Source organism: Penicillium taxi (assembly GCF_028828555.1).
Source record: "Penicillium taxi strain IBT 34144 chromosome Unknown utg000004l_segment0_segment0, whole genome shotgun sequence".
Lineage (NCBI taxonomy): Eukaryota > Fungi > Ascomycota > Eurotiomycetes > Eurotiales > Aspergillaceae > Penicillium > Penicillium taxi.
In genome coordinates, this window is record NW_026643206.1 from 3,406,096 (window position 1) to 3,418,310 (window position 12,215).

General features: G+C 45.4%; 5 protein-coding genes across 5 annotated transcripts; 3 read left to right on the forward strand and 2 right to left on the reverse strand.

Annotated features, from left to right (window-relative positions):
- Nucleotides 1-2,415: 2,415 nt before the first annotated feature.
- Nucleotides 2,416-3,542, reverse strand: N7495_006190 (uncharacterized protein; the record flags this gene model as incomplete). The annotated part of the gene is made up of 2 exons (XM_057208841.1): nucleotides 2,416-2,842; nucleotides 2,899-3,542. The coding sequence occupies 2 exons, from the start codon at nucleotides 3,540-3,542 to the stop codon at nucleotides 2,416-2,418; spliced, it is 1,071 nt and encodes a 356-aa protein (XP_057062615.1).
- A 621-nt stretch (nucleotides 3,543-4,163) lies between these two features.
- Nucleotides 4,164-6,040, forward strand: N7495_006191 (GMC family oxidoreductase; the record flags this gene model as incomplete). Its single annotated transcript, XM_057208842.1, has 2 exons — nucleotides 4,164-4,370; nucleotides 4,427-6,040. 2 exons carry the CDS (start codon nucleotides 4,164-4,166, stop codon nucleotides 6,038-6,040), a joined length of 1,821 nt encoding a protein of 606 aa, XP_057062616.1.
- Nucleotides 6,041-6,907: 867 nt separating this feature from the next.
- On the forward strand, nucleotides 6,908-7,110 carry N7495_006192 (uncharacterized protein; the record flags this gene model as incomplete). The annotated part of the gene is made up of 2 exons (XM_057208843.1): nucleotides 6,908-7,024; nucleotides 7,045-7,110. The coding sequence occupies 2 exons, from the start codon at nucleotides 6,908-6,910 to the stop codon at nucleotides 7,108-7,110; spliced, it is 183 nt and encodes a 60-aa protein (XP_057062617.1).
- Nucleotides 7,111-8,449: 1,339 nt separating this feature from the next.
- On the forward strand, nucleotides 8,450-9,275 carry N7495_006193 (uncharacterized protein; the record flags this gene model as incomplete). The annotated part of the gene is made up of 2 exons (XM_057208844.1): nucleotides 8,450-9,121; nucleotides 9,213-9,275. The coding sequence occupies 2 exons, from the start codon at nucleotides 8,450-8,452 to the stop codon at nucleotides 9,273-9,275; spliced, it is 735 nt and encodes a 244-aa protein (XP_057062618.1).
- Nucleotides 9,276-9,775: 500 nt separating this feature from the next.
- N7495_006194 (uncharacterized protein) lies at nucleotides 9,776-10,894 on the reverse strand (the record flags this gene model as incomplete). Its single annotated transcript, XM_057208845.1, has 3 exons — nucleotides 9,776-10,457; nucleotides 10,562-10,736; nucleotides 10,780-10,894. The coding sequence occupies 3 exons, from the start codon at nucleotides 10,892-10,894 to the stop codon at nucleotides 9,776-9,778; spliced, it is 972 nt and encodes a 323-aa protein (XP_057062619.1).
- Between the last annotated feature and the right edge of the window lie 1,321 nt (nucleotides 10,895-12,215).

Here is a 12,215-nt window from a genome sequence, read left to right on the forward strand (position 1 = left end):
ATCATCAAGAGGGGAATGTACAAAGGTTCGAACCTTCTAACCTTAGAAGGTTGGAAAATTACTCAATATGGTTATTGATACTGCTATATACTAATATTATAAAAATACATTTTTTTTTTAAAATATGGTCGTCGAAATAGTTCCAGATTTTTCCGGTGCTATAGGTAGCTCTATAAGCAATAGTGTCAGCGATGTGTCAGGAACACTAGTGTCATCATTTATGAAACCCATCCAACGCTATTAGGATACCGTCAATTTACCCTCACGATTTAGGTTTAAACTATTCTTAGTTTATAGAGCTTAAAATGGTTGTAAATTGAATCTATTTTATTAGTAGGTAGACATTTTCACATAATAGTCAGAGACGGTTGTAAAAAGACCCCATTTCCCCATTTCCCCATATAGTAGTGTGATGATATCAAGTCTCTGTGGCTCATTACGAGAGCCAGATATTTCATGTAACCTGGTTAGTCCATCGTTACAACCAATTTTAGAAGAAATCCCAAGCCCTAAGAGTAGCTGAGTGATATCACGAAGTAGCCAACGCCGTACTTGCCTCAGGTCCCTTTGTATAGGGGCTGCTCTTAGTTCTACCGATGTCCATTGACTTGGTCCTCGATAAAACGCCTCCCCTTAATCCAAATGGGTTCTGGTGGACAGCTTCCGCGGTGTTTTATGGACCTTCCAGGAGCAGGGCCATATTTTCAGGATATCGTCGGGGTCAGTACCATAATTAGAGCAAGCTGATATCAGGAGAATTCTATATCTCCAAAGCTCCGATGATGGCGGTCTCTACTATACAGCCTTCCGTTTTTAACGTAACAGCCTGCTGGAAAATCCCCTGAAGCGAAAACCGTGCTAAGAGTTCGTACCCGTTAATCATGCTCCAGACAACGTCCACTCTACGCTTATTGGAACTGGACTTTACAATATGGGTCTTTTTTGATCCACTAGGACTCCTCATGCGACTATCCAGTCAATTCGCAAAGTCACAAATACAAGTCCGAAACGAGATTTGCAGCTTTGATTGTCCCTTTGTTTCTATGTCATCAGCAGAAATCTTCCCTTGGGTTTCGGCAAATGGTGGATACAAACCACCAGAGTCGATATACAATGACAGTGAAATTTACTTGCATGCGAATGACCCCCTGATAAGTGAAACTGTCTCACGAGGAACTTTGCTTTTCACGTGAAGGTCATATAAATGAGTGGGTTGCCAAGCAATAATCAGGAGGTCACTTGATTAGTCGTCTAAGCAGTGATCTTACACCTGTACTTGTATTTGTATACCCTAGGTAGATAAGATACGTGGACTTCAGGATTTATTATTCTATTCAGAACGTTCAATACCTGCTTCTTCGTACTTTTTCCAGTACTTTTTTCCAGTACTTTCTCATATTCAGGTAAGTGCGATGGACAGGGGTTGAAATTCAGGGATTTTTAGATATACCGGTATTATGGGCCATGGGATACCTAATCATGAGGTCCTCTTCAAGGGTCCCAGAGAGAGCCTTCCAAGAGTTGAATATATCCGTCTCTTGTGCATATTCAAAGTTGAAGGCTGTAACCCTACCTCCCGGGCCAGCTATCGGTCACTTCTAGACATTTCCTATAATTAATCACAAATTTCTCGGTGCTTTCAATCCTTTCAAAGTTTATTCCTGCTGGCAATCAGGAGATGTTGTCCATGGACTGCAGTTATGCTATAGACAGTTCAGAAGACGACTAGAACCTTAGTAAAGTTCTGTGGCGCAAGGAACGTGCCCATTTGCGACGAGACACAATCAATAGCGAACTTTTAATTGCTGCGGATAAACTAATAGCATGCGACATCTCTCGATTTTTTCTAGTCGTATGACCGCGTCCCACCTATCCCACCTATTTTCCATTCTTGGATGCGATCAACAGATTACTCCATACAGCTTGAAACAGGTTTGAATGGATCCTGTAAATTATTAACCAATCTCATGAGTCTATCTCTAGGGTGATAATTGAATCCGCAAGGCTCCAAACGCCGACCTTATATCTGAACCGGTGGAGTGGGTTCAAGGATGCAGGATTTTATTAATCTAAAGCTTAGTATTCACTCCAGCTCGGTCTAGGCTTTCTCCTAATTGAGTTCGTATGCATAAGTACCAAGGCTTAGAACGGACGAAATTAGTCCGAGCCGTGGATGGTGCTTTGTTTACAATCATGCTGTTCATCCATAGTGAAGAGTAGATGCCTAGGGGTACTCTTGTTCGTTTCTTCAGTTTAGTTGTCAAGTAAGTAGGTATCATTATTGAGATAGAAAGAATGAGAGTATATGGACACGAGGAAAAAGACAAGGAAAGACATGTAGTGTGATACAATCCAGCCACCTGGGCAGGAAGCCCACCTTGAAGGAATGTTCCAAACGATCCTGAGGTTGGGTGATCATTGACCTAATTTAAGATGGTCAACGATAACACTTGTAGGAAAATGACGGTGCTGCGCATCCTGCGAGTGTCCATCCTGTGATTGGTCGTTCAACGACCCCTCATACAACGATCCTGTTTCAACAACCAACTGCGTGAGAGGAAATTCACTATCCATCTCATTCATCTTTGACGTGTGGTTTTTGCTGAGGATGGCGCCTGAGCCTCCAGTTGGAGGTGTGCCTGAATATCCAGCATTGGCAGTGGGGAAAAATCTGGGAAAAGCAGCCCTTATAACAGGTCGTATCATAGGTGCACAGGAGTTTGACACGGCAAGAGAGGGCTCGGTGACACTCCAAAAGGCAGCCCAGGTCATTGAGTATGCAAGATTTGAGAAATCGATCACTTCCATGACGTGAATTCGGATGATGGTAATGGATGAAATACTGTAGTCTAGTTAGATTTTGTAAAGATGTTTGAAGGGGTCGGGAGATTTCCATACAATGCACCAAGTCCAAAAATGGAAAGCAACGCCAGCTTAGTCGAGAGAGACATTTGCAGCTTCCAGATAAAGCGCATGGGTAACAGAATAATCGCCACATCCGTAATCAGGTTGAAGGCTCCAATTGTCGAAAAGGCCACATTCCGATTCCCACAATGACCTGGCACCGATACATCCCAGTTCTTCTCAAAGGGTATGCATAGCAGGAAAACCTGAAGTGTAGATCCAAGCCAGTATGCAAACGAGGCTGCCATGCACGCCCAGGTGAGGATGCGAAACTCCTTGCTCACGAAGATGCGCAAGTAGAAGAATAGGTAGGTGAATTTAGAAAGTACCATGGCGTTGTAGTAGATGAATTGGTAGATCAAGAGTATTTTCACAATGAGGATTTGGTTTTTGGCTGGCAGTTCCGCCATTTGGTGTCGCATACCGATAGCAGCGTAGTAATATTGCATGGATAGCATCCCGAAGGTGTGTAAAAGGGCCAGGACACAGCAGAAGTCATCCCACCATAGGTTGCTCTTTCGAATCCGTTGAGAGACAAATCGTAATATCACCATAAAAAAAGATCCGGCGACAAGGACAGTGTTGGCGATAAGCTGTCCTCGCACAAGGGAATAAGTAAAAACATTGTATAATTGCATTTCAAATCAAATTATCCCTAGAGCTTGTTTTTTTTTTTTTTTTTTTCTGACAAGATAATCATCGAGAGTTTGTACTCCCACTGAGATAGAAGAAAGATGCTCCAAGGTTAAGACAGGATCACATATGTCAGTATATAGAATGTTCTATAATAGAATTTTATAAATCAGGCTTAAACTATTCAAGGGGTACATTCAAATAATTCAAGTTTCCAGGTTTCTGGTAGGTTAAAGAGTGGCGCGTGGGACCGTTGAAGGACCCATTTTACCGGCTAAAGGATTTTAGTAACTTTTAGTTTAATTTTGGTGCGCATTAGCGTATTCTACTCAATTTAACTGATGAGAGCTAGTATCAACGGGGCCAAATTGATACTATCTTATTGGAAAGGTTTCACGCTTACAGCAAAATAAGCGAATAAGTAGCCGCTATACGGGATCGACCTGCTGGTCACTCCAAAAGTTATGGATATCCGGATTAGGGCTTTTTTCGGAACCTCCCCGCGGAAACAAAAGGACTTTCCGCATGCCATTTAAGGAATAAAGTTGTCCGATTGCTCCACTGGTTCCATTACTTTGATTCTTCATACTCCGTACTCCTGAGCAAGGCTGATTCTAAAGTACACAATGGAAGGATACGACTACATCATTATTGGCGCTGGCATTGGTGGTCTTTGTTTGGCTAGCCGTCTGACTGAAGATGCCTCCAATAAGGTCCTTCTCATTGAGGCTGGTGCCAATCGCATTGGTGATCCGCGTATTGATACCCCTGGATATCTGGCCACGCTGTATGGTGATGCCGACTATGATTGGGATTATATGAGTATTCCTCAGGTACTGACATCTTCATCTCTCAACTCAATTACATAACTGATACGAGTCATGACTAGCCCCACGCAAACAACCGACAGATAGCTCAGCCCCGTGGCCGTGTTGTTGGTGGCACCAGTGCCATGAACTTCTCCGTGAACACCTACCCTCTTAACTCCAATTTTGATGCATGGAAGGATCTGGGCAATGAAGGCTGGGGTGCTAAAGATCTCGCTCCCTACATTCGCAAGTACCAGAAGTTCACTCCTGCCAGCAAGACTTCGGAGGAGATCATTGATTCTTCTCGTTACACCAATGTTGACAACCAAGGGGCTGAAGGTCCTATCCCCGTTTCCTTCCCAGAGGTATATGGACCGTTCAATAAAGCCTGGGATGAGACTTTTAAGGAGTTGGGCTGGGAGACAAATGATGATCCCATCGATGGCAAGAAGCTTGGTGCTTTCACCCCCGCCCTAAGCATTGACTCCAAGCTGGGTAAGAGAGGATACGCTGCAGATTACTATACCGCTGAGGTTGCCGCACGGTCAAATCTGACTTTGCTCGCGGAGACCCTGGTTGAGAAAATTCTCCTCGTCAAAGAAGACGGAAGTGTCGTTGCCAAGGGCGTGCAGGTCAAGACCAAGGACAGCACTTACGAGATCGCCGCAAAGAAGGAAGTTCTCCTCTGTGGAGGAAGTCTTAACTCCCCTCAGCTGCTTGAACTCTCCGGTATTGGCAACAAGGATCTTCTCCAGAAGCACGGTATCCCAGTGATCATCGAAAACCCGGCTGTGGGTGAGAACCTGCAAGATCACGCCCTCACCAGTCTCAACCTCGAGATCGCCGATGGCCAGGTCTCGGGTGATATCATGCGCGACCCGAACGTCGTCCAGGCACTTGTCAAACTATACGCTGAGACAAATGGAGGTCCTCTGGCAGGTATGCCCATCAGCTTGGCATACCTCCCTCTCGTGGACGGACGATCAGAGGCTAAAGGCGTCGTCTCCAAGGAAGAGATCGAAAAGCTCATTGCCGCATACCCCGATAGCGACGACATCTCACCTGGCCTGAAACTGCAATATAACCGCTTGCGCGAAATGCTCCTCGACACCGAGGACGCGTCGCTGCAGTATCTCTTCTTGCCCGCCCAGCTGCACATGAAGCCCGGCAAGACAACTCTGCCCGACGTGCTGACCAAGACTCTGTCCGGAAGCTACGTTTCCATCATGATGCTGAACAGCCACCCATTCTCGCGTGGATCCGTCCACATCGTCTCTGCAAAGGCCGATGAGAAGCCTGTATACGACCCTAACTATCTCTCGCACCCCATTGACCTGGAGGTGATGGCCCGACACATGCAGTTCGCGGGTCGCGTCGCTTCAACCGGAGCATTTGCCGGTCTCCTCAAGGCCGGGAAGCATCAGCCTGAGCACGCAAATGACCTGAGCAACTTAGATAACGTCAAGGAACTTGTGAAGGAGCGCTTGTATACCTGTTTCCACCCAGTCGGAACCTGTTCCATGCTACCAAAGGAGAGTGGAGGTGTTGTCGACACGAACCTGAAGGTTTACGGAACCAAGAACTTGAGAGTTGTTGATGCTAGTATCATGCCTCTTGAGATCACTGGAAATATCCAGTCTGGTATTTATGCAGTTGCTGAACGGGCCGCTGATTTGATCAAGGGCGTGATCTAGTTGCCTCACGGTAGCAATGAGACGTTCACTGGGTCTGTGTATATATTGTATATATGTGTGTATTTATTGGAATTGATTGATCTTCCTACTCAAGAGAAACCGTGATGGTATAAATGTACTGGAGTGTAGATTGATCTAATTAGAACTTACATATTCTATAATTCTATGACGAAGTCCTGATTGTCAACCACGGATCTGTACAAGTTATCAATCTAAATATCCAGGGCTCACTTTCCATGGATTTCACTTTTACTTTTACTTTCACTTTCACTTTCACTCTTCCTGTTCTCCCGTGACATCGTCTCTAGCGCCTAGGAGCTCCTATATCTGGAGGCTTCCCAAGCTATTTATTCCTTCTCTTCCATCCTCCCTTCCACTTCCATTCCATCTTACCAACTCTTCCACATAATCTTCCAAGCTTAAAAGGTTCTATCCACACAGTCCATCTTCTTAAGCCCGGATACTGCAGAAACCCCGAATATCTGTCGCGGAATCCTCTATCGTGGCGGTCATGGCTCATTTTCTGAAGAAAGCAGTTTTCAGCAGCCAAGACTAAGGAGGCCAATGGAGGAGTACATCCATGACCAAGAAGAAATTATTGGCTTCTTGATTTATCGCTTATACAGGGCTTGTCTCTACTGCGACAGAGATGGAATCAAGAGGCCCCAATCCTAACATCACGCCTCTGACATCCGCCACTTGCGGAAAGCAATGGAATTGATACCGAGAACAGAGAGAACAACAATTATAAAGGTGGCGAGAGGCGTTCTAAGAAAAGCTTCTTCTAGGTACAATGACCAAAAAGAAGCGTAATGCGTGACTCCTTGATTTGGCACCCATACGGATCTTACCTCCGCTCTGACCGAAATGCACAAGATCGGCATCGCAACGCAGCAGAAGTATTCAGAGGAGCACGAACTCAAGAATCTGCAAGATACATCTGGCCCACTGGACACCAATCCACCCAAACAGGGAGGCGGTGTCGTAAGTTACACTGCTCGCAGATTGCGAGAGATTTTGAACTGCTCTGGACTCCTCGCAAGGAGATTTGGACCGATCCATCTTGCTGATTCATGCTGGCGAGGCCATGAATTCCCTGCATCCACTCGACTTTTGTCGATCATACAATTGTCTAGGCTCACCGAGGGATACCATTGTTGACAGACGTGGTAGTCCCTGACGCTTAGTACAGAGGACCCTCCAGCAGATCGATCTCAACCGCATGACCTGGTCAGCGTCACGAAACACGCACTAGGTTCTCAATCGTGCTCCTCTCAAGTGCAGTCTGCATCAGGATGGTGGAGTCGCTGGAGAGCGAAAGCTTGAGTTCTTTACAGCAGCACGAGTAGGCGCATGGTCAACGCGGTCAGCTATATTATCTACATTCCATGTGGGCATTAGATTTGTTCCAAATACTACTCGCCAATCTCACGAGTCTGGAACTCATGAGCCAAAACCCTAAGAGTCCAATTCCCAGGAATCTGAGTTCAAGCCTCAGGAGATCCATGGCTGTTGTCGCACCCTCTTCTCAGCATTATCTGCCAGTCTCCCTGGACTAGTTGGTTAGTTTTATTTCTACATCTATATTAGGTAGGCAGGAGCGCACGCGCAGTCATGCGGTGTTGTTAGTTTTAGGTATTTTATATTTAGTAGGTAGGTTGGAGCGCACGCGCTGCAGGATCAGAAGCAGATGGTAAGCATAGTGTAACCTTGAAATGCATGTAGGCTGTAGAACATTTCTCTGAGATATACTATTACTAACAGCAGGCTTTGGTATATGTCATTCACTTAGAATTTATATAGAATTGGAAAATGTGATTCAATGTTTAATTTATTCTTTCAGACTGGATGGCATAGAGACCAAATTTATACCATGTCACTCACCTGCCCAAGTGGGCACTGTCAAGCTTTACTTACCTACGTACTCTATATGCCTAGGTGGTGGTAATGGGCTATCCCACATACTGAAGCCTTGTTGACAGTATTCAACCCACTTGAGCATTTTTATTTTCGAGATCTACAAACCGACGAAATTACCTACCTGCTACCTAAACCTTGAGATGCTATAAATTCTCTTATAGCCCTCGACCACTTCTGAGATCATACCCACAAGGAAATAACACTTGAATCTACGTGTCCATTCGGATGAGAAGACGAGGTATCCATCCCTATCGAGAATAGAACGCGAACTATGTAATCCACAACCACATTCCAAACACGCCTCCAACAAGAATGCTACCAACCCCCTTGGAAGAGTAAAAAAGATGTATATACCTGTTCGCAAGAACCTGAGGATGGAGTTCCTCAACACGCGTCAACTTTGACATACGACGGCAACGACAGGAGAGCGTTATCTAGCCCTAACCCTCCAGCAAGCAATCAACCAAGCCCAGTAATAAAGGAACCAAAATGCAGTACTCACTCGTACTGCTTCTCGCCGCGCAGGCAAGTGCCTTTCACATGGCCTCAGCCTCACCAACGCCCTCGTCGTCGGCACCAGCATCATTGGCATACTCATCCTCAGCAACCCCATCACCATCCGAGTCGGCACTCTATGAAATCCCCTACCACTGGTACTCAATGCTACCGCAATCATCAGGCTCATTGACAAAAGTAGCCTCATCAAGCCCCTACGTCAAAAGCGGAAGCGCCAGCGCGACTCCAAGCCCAAGCGGGGACCAAGACGCAGACCTAGTCTCAACACCCTACAGCGCAAGTGCTAGCGCGACTCCAAGCCCAAGTGCAGACCAAGAAACAGACGTAGCCTCAACACCCTACAGTTCAGGCCCAGGGGCAACTCCCTCCACGGCAGAAGAGCGTTTCGTAAACCACGGTGTGGCACCCGCGCACCCGCATGAAGGCTTCCAAACGAGTCCTAAGCGCTTTAGCTCTGGAACTGGAGGCGCTGTTGCAAAGGGATACCCGCACGGCACGAACATCGCGCCCATCGACCCCATGACACCGGGTATTGAAGTTGCGCCTGTTAGTATTGAGAAGCCGCATGGGAAGGACGAGGGGAATTCGTTTTGTATGGGGACTTGTTTTGAGAGTGCGAGAGAAGCTGCGTGTCCTGGTCCTTATGTGAGTATACGCTGACATTCTCGTATTTGAGCTGGATTTAGATCTGGATTGCGATTCTATTTTACTAATGCCTTTTTCTACTTTTTTTTAGCAAACGGCCCTTTATCAGGGCAAGGGATGCTGGGAGTGTTGTTTTACATCGCCTGGTTTCTAGGTCTTGTTTGAGTTTGACTGGTCCAGGTCATATAGCCAGACGGATTATCGGGAGGAATGTATCGCTTTTTATTGGATTGGTTAGGGCTATGTTTGATATTCGGGGGGGTCAATGTCATGTCCTTTGTTAGGTATGTATTTATCCGTTTAATCTGATTTGGCATATCATATGCAGTTTGATCATGCACACAATCCAATCGAAGCATCGTATCATAAAGCAAGGAAGAAAAAGAAAAGGCACACCGCCATTTGGATTTTGGATCGACGACAGGGCTATTGTTATTCCAGGGCTGAACTTTGAAAATCACGCCATGTCACCGGCCAATTACAGGAAATAGTCAGATTAGAAAAGGGTCTATTGATCGTTCTAGGCACGAAACAAAAAATCCAAACAAAAATTGCAATGCGTACATCAAAATATTTACAGATTTCCCAGAAACTGATGAGTTTTCAATGAAAATATGCAAAGTAAAATTTAAATGTAGATGCAAATCACACTTTCTAAGATCGACCGACAGGGCGCATCATGCTGATAGGAGCACTCTTGTACGGAGAAGGAGCATCTTCCCAGTCCGCAGTAGCGAAGAGGACATCATCCGAAACCTCGTTCTCAGGCTCAGCTACATGCGGAACGACAAATTCAACGCTTTTGGCACCAGCATTATAGAAAGGAGGGTTGTAGCGCGGCGCAGACGGGCGCTGGAATGAAGCTTCGTAGTTGCCGAGGTAATCGGAGGCAGTGCTGCTGCACGAGGAGGCAACGGTGGACGGGCCCGGGGTGTGGGTCAGCGAGGGCACGTGTGCGTCGCCATGGCCAGCAAGCACGGGCAGACTGTTGCTGCGGACGGAGGTGGGTCGATGAAGCAGGGACTCGGCGCCGCCGTGGAACTTGGAGAGGTAGTTCCAGGCGTCGGAGGTTGCGACAGACGACGAAGTCATGAGGCCCGGCCGTATAACTGGCTTCCACTCGGTGGGATCAAGATCTGTCTTGGCGTGGTGGGTGTAGCCTGGTATCCGGATGGATGGGACAGAGTGGCCAAGACCCCTAGTCGGGGTCATTGGAGCGACGATTGTGCGTGGGGAGAGGGGAGGAGATGTGGGAGGAGTGGTTGAGATGGTAGACATTTTGGAAATTGAGGGTAGAGAAGCCGAGAGCGGTTTGCAAGAGTCTTTACGGCGGCAGCTGAGTGAAGAAGTTGAGATTAGAATTGGAATTGGAATTGGAATCGGAAACTGGGGATGTTTTGTATAAAGGGTGAAGGGCTATAAATAGGACATGGGAATTACCTTTCAGAGCAGTATAGGATTGAATTATTAGGGACAGTAATCTGTCTCTCACACATAGCACTAATCAGAAAGTCAGTATTAACAAGTAATGGTATGTATGAGTAAGGAGTGAAGGATGTTTTGGGGCCAAGATAAGAGATCAGAAATGGAAAAAACTCACCAGAAATTGAGAAAACTGGCAGACATGTCGATATCGTCCGGCTTGGTTGTCCTATGACCAGAGCCTAATTTTGAAATGGAGAGATTGGCACCAGAGGTACCTCGACGATGGAGTATAGGACGAGATGATTTCTGTTTATGAGGAGAAGAAGGAGAACGACGGGATTGAGTCATGGGGGGCGGTGAGGGTGAGAGGCCTTTATCTCTGTGGAGCACGAAATCAAGCGTGAGATAAAGCACGGATTTTTGAGGGATTTATTGCTCGCTCTCTATTAAACCCTAGACCGCTAGGAATTTAATCGGGATCCTGCAGCAGAATTCAAAAGCAGAATGTGATGGACAGGTTGTGTGGGAAACAGAAGAATGGAGCTGATAACGTGTCCAAGGTTAATACACGGCGTAAGAGTAGGTGATATAGATAGTGGCAACATACCAGGATGGAACAGAATAAACGAATGCTGAATAGATGGAATAAAACAGAGAGAATAGTGAATAAGATAGAATAGAAGGCTATATTAAATAGTTTTGACCTTTATTATATAGATAGTGAAGAGGGGAAGAGTCCCGAGGTTGTTCCAAGTCCCTCGACGTTCTAGATTGAACATGACGATCTACTCCACCTGTTTAGGTAATTCTAATTCTAATTCTTGATCTTCGTCACTCCCCTTTTTGTTTCTTTTTAATTTATAATTTATTAGTTCTAGGTATTGCCATCTACAATCTCAGTATGATTATACAATTATAATACCCTTCTATAACTAGCTATATTTATATCTATAGATTTCTACTAAGTATCTAGGTACTACTCCGTACTACGTTATAATTTGCGTTTTGTATGAACGTGCTCAACTGATACGCAACCAAGTTTCTCCTGCAGAATTAAGGCCGCGCTAATGTATAGTGAGAAAGTCTATCGGACGAGTCCGGGATTAACTAGATCTATTCTGGCGTGATTTACTAACAATTGCAAGTGTACATAGCATATATTTAAATATCTTCAATATCTTCTCATATGACGCCATGAATGTCGCAATGGAATTGCGCAACATTGTGGAAATAAAAAAAATACAAAAAATAAAAATACAATGGGGTGGGTCTTATCTCTTATCCACTAATTTAGTAGCCTGAGATTCTAGATTCTACATTACATAGTAGAGGAGGACATGGCATATAAATACCCAACCTTCAAGGCTAGTCAGGCATCTAGCTAGGTATACTTACCTATGTAGGTAAGTATGTTTTCCGTAATATTGGGAATAGTGATTGTGACCTCGATCTACCTACTCCACACAAAACTGGGGAATAGGTCTAATCATAGAACCCGTAACCCCAGGTAAAGAAAAATCGGGTCAGCGGGAGTATGTAAGAGTGAGCCCACGATCACATAATAGATCCAACAAGGAAAGTGGAGCGAACCTAGACTTATCATACGTACGCCGTAAGTAGAGATACATGTTTCTCCATCGTCTTGATTTGTATGATCTACAGGATTTTC